Raw genomic sequence first — 19020 nt, forward strand, 5'->3', positions numbered from 1 at the left:
GTCGCTCTCTCTCTCTCTCTCACTGCCTACAACTCTACCTTTCAGAAATAATAAAAAAAAAATTACATGTACCTGGTTCCCAGGTAGTCCTAAACCTTTTGTACACATTTCTAATTCTTTGAGATACAAGAAATAATTTCAGGTTTTATTATGATTAATATCATGTCACTCTTTATTTCTCTTTTACATTCTGCTTTTCCAGGGTCATCATCCAGGCAAATTTTATTTTTCAATGTGAGCAAGAAACTGAAATAATTGGAATGCCTATTAATTTTTTTGTCAGTTTACTACTTGTGTCATTTATTTTATGTCTTAGGATGGTAAATAATATAAAATTTGTCTTCAATAAGTTTTTGAAAATCTATTTCAACCTTGTATAAAACTTTAATTCAACTTATTTTGGTCAAGATTCTGACATAGGGCGGGTGTTTTTTGTACAGCAGTTAAGATGCTGCTTGGGATATCTGCATCCTCTGTGATAGTGCTGGGTTTGAGTCTTGGCTGCTCTTTGAGTTACAGCTTCCTCTTCATGTGCTCTCTGGGAAGCAAGAAATGATGGCTCAATTACTTGGGTAATTACTCACCTGGGGCAACCCTGGTTGAGTTCTAGAGTCCTGGCTTCAGCCTGGCCCAGTCCCAGCTGTTGTTGGCATTTGGGGAGTGATCCAGTGGATGGGAGATCCTACTATGTCTGTCTGTCTGTCTGTCTGTCCCTTTCTCTCTTTCCCCTTCTCTCTGTCTTTCATTAAAAAAAAAAAAAAAAAAAATCCTGGCATGCCTTGTATGGTTTATTATCTTGGTAGTAGTAACTAAAGAGAACTACATTTTTTTAAAAAAAAATTTTTTTTTTATTTGAAAGGTAGAGTAACAGAGAGGCAGAGGCAGAGAGTGAGAGAAAGGTCTTCCATCTGCTGGTTCACTCCCTAGATGGCCACAATGGCTGGAGCCAAAGGCAGGAGCCAGGGACTTCTTCCGGGTGTCCCCAGGAGCCAGGTCATTTTCTACTGCTTTCCTAGTCATAGCAGAGAGCTGGATTGGAAGAGGAACACTTGGAACTTGAACCAGCATCCACCTGGGATGCCTAGTCCTGAGGTGGCAGCTTTACCTGCCGCTATTCCACAGTGCCAGCCCTAGAACTAATTTTTAAAACAAATTTCAATATTTATTTTGGACTATGAGAGCTGATTCTTTCCTCTGAGAAAATTAGTAAATTCCTTGGTATTCTGAAAGAAATAATTATAACATCAGGTTAGTCTGAGAAAAAGAAAAATAAATTTTAATTCCGTAATCTCTGTGAAGGAGCAGTGTTTTAGACGTTTGAAAAGCCATTCTAAAAAGTAGCATGCACCAGTCCAGATTATACTTAATGTATTTTGGAAAAACACTGATTATTCATTTATAGTTAGAAATAAAATGAACTCCCAGGGAATGTGATTTTATTTTTCAGAATTTTTTAATGAAAGATAATAAAACATTAATTTTAGACTCATTCAAGTAAGATGCTCAGTTATTTGCTTGCTACTGTTTTCATGTTATATAAAGATGGGATTCACTTTTGAAATGCTATACATATCCCTAACCTGTACCTAGTTTAAGTAAAATATATGTGTTCCTTTGAACACTAGGCACAAAGTAGATATCTGCGAAATACAGGATTCTGGCCTGTCCTGTGATCTTTCCTCATCCTTTGTAAGTTGTTGATAAACTACTCACAGCAGTAAGATTGGTGCTGTGATTTAGCAGAGATACACTACTGTTTGTCGTACATTTGCTTTAAGATTCCCTATTTAACTGATTTTTAAAAAAATATTGTCCTCACTTTTTTTGATTTTTTTTTTCCCTTTTGGTACCTGATGTTGTCTTAATAATAAGACTTAGGTCACATATTGACTTTACCCAGGGTATGCTAAAGGCTTTTTAAATCCTAATTAGATGAGACCTTTCCTTAAAACTTGAAAGAACCTTTCATCCAGGTTAGATTCTCACTTAGGGTAGAGTGACAGGAGGTTGTTTCCACATATTCAAATATTTTATACTATACCTAAATTTAGACACAACCAAATCGCTAGAAATTGGATTCAGAAACCAAAAAGGATTAAGATATTTCAGTTTAAGGAAAATGTCTAGATGTACCACTCATTTTTTGTCTTTTCTTCAATTGCAGTTAAGTCTACATTGCTGCTGTATCAGAGTCCCACCACAGGTCTCTTTCCCACTAAAACGTGTGGTGGTGATCAGACAGCCAAGATCCATGACAGCCTATACTGTGCTGCTGGGGCCTGGGCTTTGGCTCTTGCATACAGGTGAGCTGGTGTGTGCTGTTTTAGTATCTCCATGACTAGATAAGAGTTTTGTGGGACTAAGACGAATTGAGCAGCTACCTTCTGGTTTTGTTGCTGACTCATTGTGTGACCAGTTGTTGCCCATGTCCCCTTTGTGATCTCTAAGTTCTTTCTTTATCTAAGGATATACATTAGACTGGTTCTTTTCATTTGATGACTTTATAACATTTTTTTCCTCTAGTTTTCTAAATCACCATCAGTCTTTGGCAGAAGAACTATCCACCCATTCTTATTGAGTTGATTGGTTCCAATCACAGAGATAATTGATGGTGATTAAAGTTTTACAGATGATAAAATTGGAGACTAGGAGCAGGTGTTGGGTGTAGTGGTTAAGATGCCAGTTGGGATGCCTATGTACCTTACTGGAGTGCCTAAGTTCAAATTCTGGCTCTGCTCCTGATTCTAGCTTCCTGCTAATGTAGACTCTGCAAGGCAGTAGGTTATTGTTCAAGTGATTAGGTCCCTACCACCTACATAGGAGACCCAGATTGAGTTCCTAGCTTCTAGCTTCAGCCCTTGGGTTGGGAGCACTTGGAGTGAATACCAGTGGATAGGATAGAAGCTCGCTCTCTGTCTCACTGCCTCTGGGAAAAAAAAAATTAGAAAACAGAACCAAGAGTACTTAACAAATTTGTTTAAAGTTATACAACTAATTAATGATAGAGCCAATTCCAGGACTCTTTTTTTTTTTTTTAATCTCAGTTTAGTTTTTCACACTACACTTCATTGAGTATCAGATGTTGTTGCCCTTTTTTTTCAATATTTTATTTATTTATTTACAGATAGAGAGCAAGGTTGGTTCATTCCCCAAATGGCTACAATGGCCAGAGCTGGGCCAGTCTGAAGCCAGGAACCAGGAACTTCTTCCTGGTCTCCCACGTGGGTGCAGGGGCCCAAACACTTGGGCCATCTTCCACTGCTTTCCCAGGCCATAGCAGAGAGCTGGATTACAAGGGGAGTAGTTGGGACTCAAACTGGTGCCCATATGGAATGCTGGCCACATAGGCAGAGGCCTAGCCCACTATGCCATAGCACCAGCTCCAGTATAAGATGTTAAATCAGGCCAGAGCTGTGACTCACTAGACTAATCCTCCGCCTGCAGCACCGGCACCCCGGGTTCTAGTCCCAGTTGGGGTGCCGGATTCTGTCCCGGTTGCTCCTCTTCCAGTCCAGCTCTCTGCTGTGGCCAGGGAAGGCAGTAGAGGATGGCCCAAGTCATTGGGCCCTGCACCCGCAGGGGAGACCAGGAGGAAGCAACTGGCTCCTGGCTTCGGATTGGCCCAGCGTGCAGGCCATAGAGGCCATTTGGGGAGTGAACCAAAGGAAAAGGAAGACCTTTCTCTCTGTCTCTCTCTCACTGCCTAACTCTGCCTGTTAAAAAAAAGAAAGAAAGAAAGAAAGAAAGAAAGAGAGAGAGAGAGAGAGAGAGAGAAGAGAGAAAGAGAGAGAGAGAGAGAGAGAGAGAGAGAAGAGAGAAAGAGAGAAAGAGAGAAAGAAAAGAGAAAGAAAGAAAGAAAGAAAGAAAGAAAGAAAGAAAGAAAGAAAGAAAGAAAGAAAGAAAGAAAGAAAGAAAGAAAGAAAGAAAGAAAAGATGTTAAATCAAGTCACCCTGCCGGCGCCTCGGCTCACTAGGCTTGCGGTGCCGGCACACCGGCTTCTAGTCCCGGTCGGGGTGCTGGATTCTGTCCCGGTTGCCCCTCTTCCAGGCCAGCTCTCTGCTGTGGCCAGGGAGTGCAGTGGAGGATGGCCCAAGTGCTTGGGCCCTGCACCCCATGGGAGACCAAGATAAGTACCTGGCTCCTGCCATCGGATCAGCGCGGTGCGCTGGCCGCAGCGGCCATTGGAGGGTGAACCATTGGCAAAGGAAGACCTTTCTCTCTGTCTCTCTCTCACTGTCCACTCTGCCTGTCAAAAAAAAAAAAAAAAAAAATCAAGTCACCCAATTATTTGATAAAGTAAAAAAGACCATTTCAGGCCACCACCGCGGCTCAATAGGCTAATCCTCCGCCTTGTGGCGCCAGCACACCAGGTTCTAGTCCCGGTCGGAGTGCCGGATTCTGTCCTGGTTGCCCCTCTTCCAGGCCAGCTCTCTGCTGTGGCCCGGGAGTGCAGTGGAGGATGGCCCAAGTGCTTGGGCCCTGCACCCCATGGGAGACCAGGAGAAGCACCTGGCTCCTGGCTTCAGATCGGCCCAGCACTAGCTGTTGCAACCATTTGAGGGGGTGAACCAGCAGATGGAAGACCTCTCTCTTTTCTCCCTCGGTCTCTCTGTAACTCTGTCAAGTAAATAAGTAAATCTTTAAAAGAAGAAGAATTCTAGAAAGAGAGAAGGAGAAACAGAGAGAGAGTTGTCTTCCATTCACTAGGTCACTCCCCAAATGGCTACATCTGTTGGTGCTGGGCCAGGCCGAAGCCTGAAGCCAGGAGCTTCCTTTTAACCTCCCAAGTGGATACAGAGACCCAAGTACTTGTCCATTACTTTCCCAGGCACATTAGCAGGGTGCTGGATTGGAAGTGGAGCAGCCAGGACTCAAACCAGCACCCATATGTGATGCCAGCAGGCAGACGCTTAACCTGCTATGCCACAGTGACAGCCCCTGGATGCTCTCTTTTTGATCCAGCTTCCTGCTAATGCTTCTTGGAAAGCAATAGAAGGTAGCCCAGGTAGTTAGAGTTCCTGGCTCCTGGCTCCTGGCTTTGGCTTGGCCCAGACCTGGCCATTGCAGCCACCTGGTGATTAAACCAGTGTTTATCTCTTTTTCTCTCTCTCCCTCTTTGTCATTCTGCCTTTCAAATAAATAAATAAATCTTTAAAAAAATTATTTATGGTAGATTGAGAACTAGGCATGAGCATAGCTAGATTGAGATGAAAGAAATATGACAACAACCTAATACATGCGCCTTGATTGGATTGTACTTGAATAAAACTGAAATTGGAGAAGACCCCCTAAAATTTACTCTGAAACGTGGCCCTTTAAAGTTCCCTAGAAATGCTATCCGGGGTGCCACATGTGCTACCGGAATGTGGGGTGCCTTACGATTTCACCACAGGCTTATTACTAAATCCCCAATATTAATAAGCCCAAGAGGGTTCTTGCCTAATATTATGAGAAGAATTCTAAATACCGGCACAGATAAACGAGGCAACATGGTATGTTTTAAGCTTTTATTTAGTGAGAAAGGTGCATAGGAGAGTGAGAGCTTTATTTAAGAGAGAGGTAAATAGGGATTCATACCAAGCACCAGGAACCAGCCACATGGATGAGCATCTGGGCCAGGAAGCCTCGAGCACATGGCCCGAAGGCCATGAGCACAGGGCTACAGCAAGCCCCTTCCTAGCAAGAGGCCAGGGAAAAAGAGCAAGCCGGGCCACACCAAGTCCTGGCTTTTAACCCACTTCCAAAGGGGAGTGGTTAATTAACCTGATTGGCTGGTGGGCACCCAGGTGTGGCCAGGTAGGGGAATGAGGCCACTCAGGGGTGTGGCAAAGGCGTGGTCTTCCAGTTCACAAATCTAACAGTTTTAACCTGTATTCCTGCCTACTTCAAAACTGTAAGATTCATTTTGTAGATAATTTGATACATTTTTATTTAAACTATATATTAGATAATGTAGTATCAGTATTAAATTCTCTGAATGTAATAATGCTATGGTTTTATAGGAGAATCTCCTTGTTTTTAAAAGATGTTTCTGAAGTGTGTAAGGGTGAAGGATTATGATGTTTGTAGCTTACTTTCAAATAATAAAGGAAAAAATTATAGCTGGTAAATACAAGCATATGTCAACAACTGATGCATCCAGGTGAAAAGTAAAAGGTTTGTTCATTGTAATATCCTTTTATGTTTTTTGTAGACTTAAAATTTTTCTAAATAAAAGGTTGGAGGAAAATGGCATTAAAAATGTAAGAATATGGGCAGCCTGTGGATAAATGTCAGACATTAACCTTTTCCAAAAAGGCTTCAAACATCTGATAAAGAATTTAAAATCCTTACTTTGCTGCATTCACTATCTGTGTGGTATTTGTGTCTATTAAAATGCTTGTGTCCAAATGGGGCAGGAGGATGGGGGTTGGGGAAATAGATTGTAGAACAAATTCATGCTAATTTTACCATAGTGCCTGCCTGTGAAAGGAGGAATGATCTGGCAGTGATAAACCACTTCCTTTTTATTGACATTCATCATCCATCCTAAGATAATAATCATTAACCCCAGCAGTGGTAGAACTAGGAAATAATTATAGTATACTTTTTATCAAGTAAGAATGATCACCAGATATTTCACTTTTGATTAAGTGAAACAATAAATATGTCATTTTTTTTAGTAGTGGATAATTCTCTTTTACCTTTTGAAAGCTGGTAATCTATAATAAAAAAGCAACTTCTGGACAGAAAGAACATCTTCACTGAGTTTAATAAATTTTTAGCTGTTCTTTAATTTTCAGAGCAAGAGATTTAAACTAGAGTCAGTTAATTTCAAATTAAGACCTGAAGATATAAAACTTCATACCAAAGTATATCATGGATCATAAAGGGTGTATAGAAAACGTGCTTAACTTAGCCGGCGCCGCGGCTCACTAGGCTAATCCTCCGCCTTGCACACTGGGTTCTAGTCCCGGTCAGGACACTAGATTCTGTCCCGGTTGCCCCTCTTCCAGGCCAGCTCTCTGCTGTGGCCAGGGAGTGCAGTGGAGGATGGCCCAAGTGCTTGGGCCCTGCACCCCATGGGAGACCAGGAGAAGTACCTGGCTCCTGCCATCGGATCAGCGCGGTGCGCTGGCCGCAGCGGCCATTGGATGGTGAACCAATGGCAAAGGAAGACCTTTCTCTCTGTCTCTCTCTCTCACTGTCCACTCTGCCTGTCAAAAAAAAAAAAAAAAAAAAGAAAGAAAGAAAGAAAGAAAACGTGCTTAACTGTGACTAAAGTCACATGGTGGTGCTAAACACATGAGAGCCAAGAAGGCATTTGCCTACCTTAACCTGTACTTCTTTAAATCCAAGTAGCAATTGTGTGACCTAAAGGGATAAGTTAAAAATTGCCCTCATTCTATAATGATAATTTTTAAAATCTGTTGGTGGCTTTTTTTTCAAATGTAGAACTGTCTTTTAATGTTTCAGTCACATCATTATACAAAAAAAAGTACGCTGTTTTTAAAGCACTTGGCTTACTTCCTTTAAAAAAAGGAAAATATGCACAAGTTTCATCACAGGATTCTTTTTTTAATTGCAACATTTCTACATCTGCTGGGAAAATGGAGTTTCACTGTGACAGAAGTAGTAGACGTCACCGGAACACAGGATTAGCTAGATAGTTAAATACTTAATTATAAAAAGCTTTGCTTCCTTTTCAGATGCATTTCCAATTTGTTTCATGAGTTATCTCTCTCACCCAGGCGCATTGATGATGACAAGGGAAGGACCCATGAGCTGGAGCATTCGGCTATAAAATGTATGAGAGGAATTCTCTACTGCTATATGCGCCAGGCCGATAAGGTAAAACACTGTGGTATGGACTGGAACTCTCACATCATTCTGAAGGATTAATTTAACCAGTTTGCAATAGCATCTTCTAAAGAATTATTATTTTAAAAACATCCTAGGGCAGTCTAGATAGGTGAAAACAGCCTGTGCCTTCCCAACTCAGGTTTTGAAATCCTGAAATTGAAGGGGCATCTAAAGCAAGAGGTGATTACAAATTATTATTTAGGCTTGCATTAATTTGTGTTTTGCACCTGTTATTTGCTTGATAAATACCTGGTTTCTTAGCAATCTCACAAATATCCCTAATTCTAACCAATATTATATTAATTAAAGAAAATCCATGTCAGAATTACCTCTGGACATGTAAATTGCTCCGGCTTAAGTGAACTCTTATTTAAAAATATAATATTTCCTGCATTTACTTGCAGAGTCCAGTAATTACAGGTTTTGGAAACTGAAGTTTACTGAATTATGTGAAAATTCAAATTATATAAAACTTTTTAAAAAGTTTTATATAAACATAATGTGCTGTTCTCTCTACTTAGCTCTACTTACCTCTATCCGCGTGTCCCCAAATTTTAATTGAGTAAGTGTCTATGTGTGCATTAGTGCACCATGGATCCCCAAGACCAACCCCAGGTTTGAGGATTTGCTAGGAGGAGTCATATGACTCAGCAGATACTCATAGTCTTGGTTATAGTTTATTAAACTGAAAGGAGAGTAAGCGTAATCAGCCAAGGGAAAGCAACATGGGGCGAGCACAGGCTGGAGACCAAGGGCTAACTTTCAAGAATCATCTCCCAGTAAGGTTGTACAGATGTATTCAATTTCCCCAGGAACTAATTGTGACAGCACTTACAAAATGTCTACTAGGGATGTGGATTGATGGCTGGTCACATAGGTACCTCTTCCTAAGCATTAAAATTCCAAATTCCTAGAGTGAAATCACATGTTTAGCATAACCCATATTTTTTGTAGAAACATTTTAGGCATAGTTTCTCACTCTCCAAATCCAAGTTCCCACACGTTAGCCCAGGGCCAACCATTCATGCAGTCTTTCTAAGGTGAGAGTCTACAGTCTACTGTGTTAACTTTTCTCTGGTAGGTGAGTACACTGTTTTCTAGTCTGTCACTGCCTATGTGGTATTAGACAAATATTTAACTTCCTTGTGACTCAATTTTTTTTTTCTTCTGTAAAATCTAGGTACATGTGGTACCTCCCTTTTAGAGTTCTTAAAAGGTCAAGAAATAATTTATGGATGGCAACTGGGTGATTGCACAGTCAGTATTTGTATCTGTAACCATTAATATTATTCCCTTTTCCTCCTAGACTATGTGGTTCAATATGTTTCGTGATTCTATATTTTAGCACAGATGCACACCAGTAACTACACAGACAATTTTGATCACATAATGTTTTGTGTGTTTTTTGTCATACCAGTATATTGTTTGAATTTATGCTTGAAAAGAATTTTAAAACTGCGGTAGCACATCTTTTAAAGACCTGTATTTGTAGTCAAAACTTTTTAAAAAATCATTTATATTCTGCTATTAGAATATGAAGCAATAAATTGTTATTCTGTAGAAAAAGTAAATTTATTAACACACATATACAGAGATATATAACAAACTTTAACTTGTCTACTAATATTTAACTCTGCAAATCGTTATTTCAGAGGTTTTTCAAAGGCAGCTGAAATAAAGTATCATGTTACATATTGATGTACTGGAATTAAACTAATATGTTTTACTTTATTTTTATGTAGTTGTGATTAAAATTATTTTTTCCTCAATGTGTGATGATACTCATGTGTTTATTTCCCAGGTATCATTTCATTAATTCCTAATGTCTTTATTAATTCAACTTTTCTCTCTAGGAAACATTGTGAGAACTATGAATTTCATGTGTTTGCTAAATAAACTCGTAGATAAAATTATGTATCAGAGGGAAGCAAGATGCAATAGCTTAAGATTTTTTCTTTGTGGCATGGTTAGCCAGTTGTTAATGGCCTTTTCTAAATATTATTCAACTTTATTAACCAGTCAACACAATTATGTGTCCTTTTAAATAGAGTTTGAGTTTGACTTAAGCTGTTTTAAATCCCTTCAGTTATAAGAGATAAATATTCCTTTCCTCATGTAGCTATTATGGTAGACCATTAAAATAAGCATGAGTTATAAAAGATATGGATCAGTTTGGATATTCATGCATAGTACAAAATGCTGGGGTTTTGATATGCATAAAAATGCTTTATACATTTTAAACCTTTTTCATTGTTAGAATCTTTCTTGATCCCCCTCACTTTTTAGAGTAAGAAAAGAGAATAATTATAATCCCAATGTGAGTCTGAGGAACTAACTCAGTGACATTGCAGCACACACCCAGCTCAATGCTTGTCTTGCTTCTTAATGGTGCTCACCATTCTGTTCCTATAGTCTTTTCCATTTCCTTCATGGTTCTGTAGCAATAGGGAATATGAGCATATTTTAAATGTAAAATATTTATCTTTTGTCTTCTTCCTTAAAACTAATGCAAAACGTATTTGTAATGTCCTTTGGCTATTTGATGTCATCCTCTTTGTCTTTTGAAGTAAAATGATGACATAAAAAATGTAAACCTTCTCCACACTTACTGATATCTCACTGCCAACTGTGCTTCCTGTTCTATTTTAAAAAATACTAGCTAAATGAAATATTTTGTTTACTGTGAATTTTGAGTGCAATAAAATTTTCCTTGATTTGTATAATATAAGCTAATCTCATTTCTGTTTTTTATTATCTTGCCAATTGTTTCAATGCCTAATGTCAGGTATGTTTTACTCTAAAGGCTCATATGCCATCCCTCATTTACCACCTTTTCTAATATTTCTTTTTTTTTTAATACTTATGTATTTGAAAGGCAGAGTTAGAGAGTGAGATAGATCTTCTATCCACTAGTTCACTCCTCAGATGACCACTATGACTGGGACTGGACCAGCCTGAAAACAGGAGCCAGGAGCTTCCTCTGGGTTTCTTATGTGGGTGTCAGGGGCCCATGCACCCAGACCACCTAATGCTGCTTTCCCACATGCATTAACAGGGATGGATGGGGAAGCAGAGCACTGGGACTTGAGCTGGTACTCATATGAGATGCTGGCATCGTAGGTGGCCCCAGTTGTCTAATATTCCTTAAGGAGAGCATTGAGAGTTGCTCAGATTTGCTATAATTTTGTGGTTAGTAGTTTGCAGGGCAGAGATTTGCTTCACAATAGGCTAGGAATGTTACTGTGCCTAATTATGTACTTAAAACATTTGTTTAAAATGCTGCTAAGTAGTTTCTAATTAATGAGAAATCATTAAAATTTTATAAAATTTATCTTTCTAGGATTCCCTTATAAGATAATTATTTTCTTCTAAATGCACATTTCAAGGTTATAAATTAAGAATGGATGAAAAATACTGAGCTACCTGATCCTACTGATCAGTTGTTTATTCACAATGGTAATAAATAGTTTTCAAGAAAAATCTAAAATAAAAAAAGAAAAATCTTGAAAAAACATTATTCTAGATTTTATTTGGAAAAATCTTGCCTTTATCCATTGTTTATCTTTAGTTACCAGATGCCAGACATTAGAATACTAATTAATGTCCTCTTGTTTTTGAATGCTTTCAAGAGTACCTTTTGTTTGTAAATGACATACTGCATACCCCATTAATCTTCAAAGCTTCTAGATTTTGATTTTCCTGAAATTTTAAATTACTTGCACTTTAACAACTCTAAAACTCAAGACATAGTTATGTAATTCCCCATTTGAGAGTCCTTAGTCATTTAGTGGGGCTTTTCCCCTGACACAGTAATTGAATATAAGTTCTCCTGCTGAGTTCTTGCATGTCTTGAAGACAAAGGACAAACACCACCTTATCAACTATAGCAGTAACTTTATTAAACTGGTAAAGCTTTATCCTACTAGATCCCTATCAAATGAAGAATATGTATCTTATTTCAATTTAGCCATGTTTTTGTATAGGAACCCAGAATCATGTTCAGGACTTTGAGATAATAACCATGATAGTATCAAAGGAGTGACCACATTGATTCTATTTGTGTAGTTTCAGACTATTGCCAGCAGTTTCTTATATGCAGTAGGAATTGCTACCTTCTTTGAGTTAACAGTGGCTGACTTAGATACTCTATCATAGAGAATTATATCCCTAACTGTACTCTCATTATGTCAGTCCTTGTTACCTACTGCTTTGGTCATGAAGTTCATTTTGTTGAAGAGGTGCTTCAGTTGTAAGGAGGACTATAGTTGTGTGTGCAGGGCACTTGGGAAAGAAATAAGTGTATCAGTCCTCCACAACAGTACTGTCCAGTATACTTTCTGTGATGGGAGACACGTTCTATATTACACTGTCACACAGTATAGTAGGCAGCAGTCTGGCACTTGACATATGTCTTCTGTGACCAGAGGAACTGTATTTTAAATTGTATTTAATTAATTATAATTCTGTTTGACATAGGTAGCTAGTAGATATTATGTTGGACAATATAGCTTCTATAAGCTTTATAAGATAATAAGAGTCAAAAGGAAAACTATTTTTTTAAAAGATTTATTTATTTATTTGAAAGTCAGAATTACACAGAGAGAGGAGAGACAGAGACAGAGAAAGAGAGAGAGAGAGAGGTCTTCCATCCGCTGGTTCACTCCCCAATTGTCCACAACAACTGGAGCTGCACCGATCCAAAGCCAGGAGCCATGAGCTTCTTCTGGGTCTCCCTTGTGGATGCACGGGCCCAAGGACTTGGGCCATCTTGTACTGCTTTCCCAAGCCAAAGCAGAGAGCTGGATTGGAAGTAAAGCAGCTGGGATTCGAACTGGCACCCATATGGGATGCCAGCACTTCAGGCCAGGGCGTTAACCCACTACGCCACAGCACTGGCCCCAGGAAAACTATTTCTCTACTCATAATACTTCCGACACTAAATGTGTAGATTTTCCACACCAAACAATTAGAAACACCAACTATTACACAATTTAATTTTATTGACAATTTTATTTATTTATTTGAAAGGCAGAGAGGCAGAAGGACAGATACTTTCCAAATGCCCAAAGCCAGGAACTTGGAGCAGCACCCATTTTTCCCTCGTGGGTGGCAGGAAGCAGCTACTTGAGCCTCACCTAATGCCTTCTAGGGTTTGCCTTAGCAGAAAGCTAGAATTTGGAGGAGAGTTCAGGAATCGAATCCAGGTACTCTGATATGGGAAGTAAATGGCCCAAGAAGTATCTTAACCAGTGTGCCAAACACTTGCCCCTCTACAATTTAATTTTTAATGCAATTGCAATTTTATTCTGCTAGTAAATACCCAGAATTAGTGCAGGTCCCTTAGATTTAAAGGTCATTTCCAAATGACTGCCTCCCATGACAGACAACAATTGCATTATATGGTAGATTCCCAAAGTTATCCACACTTTTGTCAGGCTTGGATAAAATCAGAGGTGCCCGTGACCCTCTTAATAAGGTTCAATACTTTGTTATAACAGCTCAAAGAACTTAGGGAATGCATTACTAATCATTAGCAATTTTTAATAAAGGACACTGCCAGATGATGAGGTACATAGGACAAGATTCAGAAGGCTCTTGAGTACGTGATTTCTCTCTGGTTTTTGGGTTTGCAGTCCTTCCAGCATGTAGATGTGTTCACCATCCCAGAAACTCTAGAACCTGTCCTTCAAAGTTTTTTTAAGATTTATTTATTTAATTGAAAGAGTTACACAGAGAAAAGGAGAGAGAGAGGTCTTCCATCTGCTGGTTCTCTCCCTAGTTGGCTGCAACATTTGGAGCCGTGCCAATCTGAAGCCAGGAACCAGGAGCTTCCTTCAGGTCTCCCATGTGGGTACAGGGACCCAAGGATTTGCACCATCTTTTGCTGCTTTCCCAGGCCATAGCAGAGAGCTGGATTGGAAGTGGAGGAGTTGGGACATGAACCAGCACCCATATGGGATGGCAGCACTTCGAGTGGCAGCTCTACCTGCTACGCCACAGCGCCACCCCCTCTTCAGAGTTTTTATGGAGGATACATTATTCTGACATGATCTGTTCAAATTATTAGCCATTGGTGACTTAAGTCTTCAGCCTTCCGTATACTCAGATGAGAGGATTGGTTGAGATGGGAGATAGGGGAAATCTGAACCTTTGGTTGGATTCTCTGGCAACCAGCACCACTATCACCCCCATCCTAAAGCTACTTTGAGGCCTTTCAAGAGGCATTTTATGGAGTGGGTGTTGATGGGGGGGGGGGCACCTGCATCCCATATCCAAGTGCTGGTTCACGTCCCAGCTTCTCCACTGCCAATGTAGCTTCGTGATAATGTGCTTGGGAAGTAGCAGGTGATGGCTCAAGTAATTGAGTTGCTGCCACCCATGTAGGAGACCCAGATGGAATTCCTGGCTTTTGGCTTTTGGCCCAGACCTGGGTGATGGGGGCATTTAGGACATGAACCAGCAGATGGAAGATTGTGTGTGTGTTATTGTGTCTTTCAAATAAATAGATAAAGATTTAAAATAAATAAAAAGTCACTTCATTAGCCATCTTATAAGCATAAACTCAGATGTGTAAAATGAAGTCCATGCATGTGAAGTCTTTAAAAAGCTCATGAAAAATATGTATTATGAAAAAACTGTAAACAGATTTAAAAATATTTTTACACCAAATATACATCTTTTGATTCCATTTTCCATAAACTTTTTGAAGTGTCTTTGTATTTCTCAATATCACTAGGACATAAAGACAACTAATAAAAGTAGCAGACAGGGAAAATAATTGAGGGACAACCACAAAATATTTCTTTGAGATGAGAGTTTTTAAGGACTAGAAGAATTTTGAAAGATGGAGAAGAGAATATGATTCTGGATGTCTCCTTCCTGAATGAAATAAGGCAAGATTTTAGCCATCTAGTAGTCATCATCACTTAACATCTCTTCAAAGAGAGAATAAAATCATAGTCATTTCATAGAGCTGTATATCCTATTTGGGGGGGGGGTCCCTGTTTGTTTATTCTGGGGGCTAGAACAGTTCTTGACACATAATTGTCATGTTTTCCAAGAAGAATTGAACAAGCTCTGAGGAAGTGGATGTATTTTTTTTTGTCCATGACATTTTTCTGTTGGATCATTTAGTAGTAGTATTCTAGAATAAATTTTATGTCTTTTTAATAAAGATGTGACCTATATTCTTTTAAAATTAGTGTCTTAGTAATGAGAATATATGCAGAAGGGGAAATGAAAACATGTTAACAGAAGCCTGTGTTAAAATTTGTGATCAGGTAAGCGCCGTGGCTCACTAGGCTAATCCTCTGCCTTGCGGCGCCGGCACACTGGGTTCTAGTCCTGGTTGGGGCGCCGGATTCTGTCCTGGTTGCCCCTCTTCCAGGCCAGCTCTCTGCTGTGGCCCGGGAGTGCATTGGAGGATGGCCCAAGTGCTTGGGCCCTGCACCCCATGGGAGACCAAGATAAGTACCTGGCTCCTGCCATCGGATCAGTGCGGTGCACTGGCTGCGGCGGCCATTGAAGTGTGAACCAACAGCAAAGGAAGACCTTTCTCTGTCTCTCTCTCTCTCACTGTCCACTCTGCCTGTCAAAAAATTAAAAAAAAAAAAATTTGTGATCCTTGGATAAAGAAATCGCATTTGAAGTTTGGACATTTACAAGTAAGAATATGGTCTCAAGTACTTTTTCATTCTGAGTGTCATGTAAGCATTTCCAAGTAACAGCATGGTGGAAAACAATCATAAAATCCTGTTTCACAAAGTAAACCAATATTTTACTCCAAAATAAAATAAGATTCAAAACATTGCAAAAGCCATTGCTTCTCCCTTAAAGTCCTCTCTTTTACACTTGAGTTGGTATGCTGCTGAAGTAGTAATTGACATGTTAGCTCCCTTAAATTAGTAGTTGTGAGCTTTGTTTGTGTTGCTTCTCTGGAAGCGGTCACCTTTCTGCCTTGTTAGGTCCTCTGCCTGAGATTTCTTTATTAAAACATTTCATGAAAAATAGCATGCTCACTAGTCTTGGATGAATATGTAAATTATTAACCTTATCTGCATTTTATGTTTGATCACAGGTCCAGCAGTTTAAGCAGGATCCACGCCCAACAACATGTCTTCACTCTCTTTTCAATGTGCATACAGGAGATGAATTGCTGTCTTATGAGGAATATGGTCATCTTCAGGTAAAAAGGTTTTTTTATACTTGATAGCCATAGAAGATTTACAGCTGTGTATTTTTCTAGAGAAATTAAGTTTCATAAGTCTTCAGAATAAAAGTATAAAATGAACCCTGAAATGGAGAAGAAAGTGAAATGCTAACCACCAGATCTGAGTGAATTACTGTGATTGTACATTATATCTGATCCAGTTCCTGGTCCTCCAGCATAATGGGAACTGGATGGATTGTTGAGAAGAACGATGCCTAAAGTTTTTTTTTAATGACCAAAGTTTTTACTTATTAATAAATTTAAAATGATTTCAGTACTTAGTAACAAGGATAAAAAACGACTGACAGTGGTAAAACAGCAAATCAGAAGTTTTTGTAATGTCCAGTTCCTTTTATAATATATTAACCATTGGTAAAGCTAAAAGCATACCACTTGAATGCCAAAAAAGCGTTTGTGAATCCATAAGTTTTGTTGTATATGTCAGATCATAAACTTTACTTGTGCTTTAAAATATACTGTAGGATTCTGTGTTTTGCTTTTCACTCTCTCACATCTGTGTATTGTTGTTAGTAGGACATCCTGTTACATCTTTAATACATTTTATTCCTGCTTATCATTTGGTAAGAATGTCTTCCTTACATAGTCCCCTTTCTCTAGAGATCTGAGATGTCTTACTTTAATATGTCTCCTTCAAACCTTGTACAGAGGTCCTGCTTCTATATACAGAAGCACTTGTACATATTTGTCAGCATTTCCATGGAGAATTTGTATCAGATGAATAGTTTTTCAGTCCTAACCTTGTAACTAGAACAATTAGAATTTATATACTTTTTGTTTTGACAAACATATTTACATGGGGATTTCAAAAGGTAGAAGCTCATCTTTTTAATATACCTCAATTTACACTCACTGTGTGGTATATAATAGGTATTACATAAATATTGATCAGCCCACTTTGGTGGTCCCTTCACAAGTTGCCACTTAGTGACATTTTCTCACAGATGTATCCACAAAGTCAGAATACAGAGCTTTCAGAGTTGTTCTGTAAGTTTTGCCTACTGAAATGAAATTTCTTTGAAGTCATTTCTGACCAGCCAGTGTCAATGCCGTGAGAAGATACTTTAGGGAGGCTGGCATTGAGGTGAAACTCTTCTCCACTGTGTTGGTGAAGGTCACTCAAAAGTTCATGTAAATCTCAGACTTTAAAACCAGAACAACTGTCTTCTTGTGTGGCCCACGTGGACCTTCACAAGGCCCTGACACTCACTGGACTCTGAGTACTGAGAAGTCGGGACACATCCAGGATAGGCCAGGTTCCTGACAGGCCCACCAGAAAGGCCAGGCCCTAGTGGCACGTGGGCTGCTTTGTGCAAGACTTCTAGGGCACAAAGAAGTTGCTGTCAGTCACTCAGAAAGGATTGGAGAAGAGTCAAGGGAGAAAGAGCCGCCAAGACTGTGAGGGTAACACGTTTCTATGTTAGACTTGTTCAGGGACAAATTCCATCTTACTTTCTCTCAATTTTAAACTCAGGCTTGCATTTTGCTGGGTACAATTTTCTACTGTCTTTTTTTTCTTGTTTAATAATAGCTTTATTGAGATATAAATCAAATAACATAATTTACCTACTTAAAGTATTTTTAGTATATTCACAAAGTTATCACAATGAATCTTAGAACATTTTTATCACCTCAATAGAAACCCCAAAACCCACAGTCCTGGGAAAACACCAGTCTACTTTCTCTCTTTATGGATTTGCCAATTCTTGACATTCATTTAACTGGGATTATATAATTTATGAACTTTTGGAAGTGGTGTCTTTAACTTAGTGTAGTATTTTCAAAATGTGTTAGGGTTCTCCAGAGAGATTTTTAGAGCCAATACAAAGGTATATATAAAGATATATAAGAGGTATTTGTTGGAAGAATTGGTTCCTGGGACTGTGGAGGCTGGGGTGTCCTGTGGTAGGCCATCTGCAAGCTTAGAAACCAAGGATGCTGGTAGTATAGTTCAGTCCAGATCTGACAGCCTGATAACTTTCAGTCAGAAGTTGAAAACCCCATAACCTCAAGTGGGGTTCAACAGGGTCCAAAAGCTGGAGAAGGGGTCCAAGGGCAGGAGATGAAGAGTATTCCAGCTCCAGCAGAGAGAAAGCAAGAATTTGTTCTTTCTTTGCCTTTTTTTTTTTTAACATCTGGGCCCCTAGCCAATTGGATGATGTCTTTCCATGTTAAGGGTGGATCTTCCTCACTAGTCTGCTGGTTCATAGGCCTGTCTTTTCTGAAGAACCTCCACAGACACACCCAGCAATTACCTTTTACAGCTTTGTGTGGGTATTCCTTTATCTAGTCAAGTTGAGAACTAAACTTAATGATCACACAAGATTTGTCCATGTTGTGGTATCTATCTTTCCTCTTCCTTTACCTGAGACAGTTTAAACATTCCATTCAAGATTCTGTGAGACTCTTTCTTCATTAAAGTGAAAAGTGGATATGTTTGTCTTTATGTTTTTGTCTAGATCACATAATTTCTACTTTTAGTGAGTTAATAAACTAACAGTAGACTTCATTTATTCATAAGACTCCATTCATAAATTGATTTTAATTTTTATATGTTCTACATTGATTATAATGAGTGTGTTCCTGCAGTTTACATAAATTCTGTATTCTCTGAAGATAAGAAACTTTTCAAGATGCACAGCTTTTTGCTTATGGTGTACTGGCATAGTCATGATAAGGTCTTGCTTGCCAAATGCATTTTTCATTCACCTGTATCTGAGATGGATTGAAATTCCATTCTTCCTCTGGGGCAAAACTGTTCCAAAGTAAAAGTAGCATTAGACCCACAGTTTGAAAGTAAATCTTCGAACAGACATCTTATAGAGATAATTGTCAATAGTTCTACTTGCAGCCATTTCCCTCATCAAGTGTGACTTGATACAGTGAATTTGAGGATTTTAGAATTTTACATGTGAAGCTTTAAAATCATTTTATTAAGAACTAAATCCAC

At 39.0% G+C, this 19020-nt stretch overlaps 1 protein-coding gene across 23 annotated transcripts in view; it reads left to right on the forward strand.

Annotated features, from left to right (window-relative positions):
* The window catches only part of PHKB (phosphorylase kinase regulatory subunit beta), a 226177-nt gene that overhangs the window by 33805 nt on the left and 173352 nt on the right, over window positions 1–19020 (forward strand). For 18 of the 23 annotated variants that reach the window (XM_070061799.1, XM_070061798.1, XM_008248369.4 and 15 more), the window contains 3 exon segments: window positions 2165–2303; window positions 7732–7831; window positions 15921–16028. In XM_070061799.1, the coding sequence (XP_069917900.1) occupies window positions 2165–2303; window positions 7732–7831; window positions 15921–16028 (347 nt within the window). 23 annotated transcript variants of the gene reach the window in all.

Source organism: Oryctolagus cuniculus, chromosome 18 (genome assembly GCF_964237555.1).
Source record: "Oryctolagus cuniculus chromosome 18, mOryCun1.1, whole genome shotgun sequence".
Classification (NCBI taxonomy): domain Eukaryota; kingdom Metazoa; phylum Chordata; class Mammalia; order Lagomorpha; family Leporidae; genus Oryctolagus; species Oryctolagus cuniculus.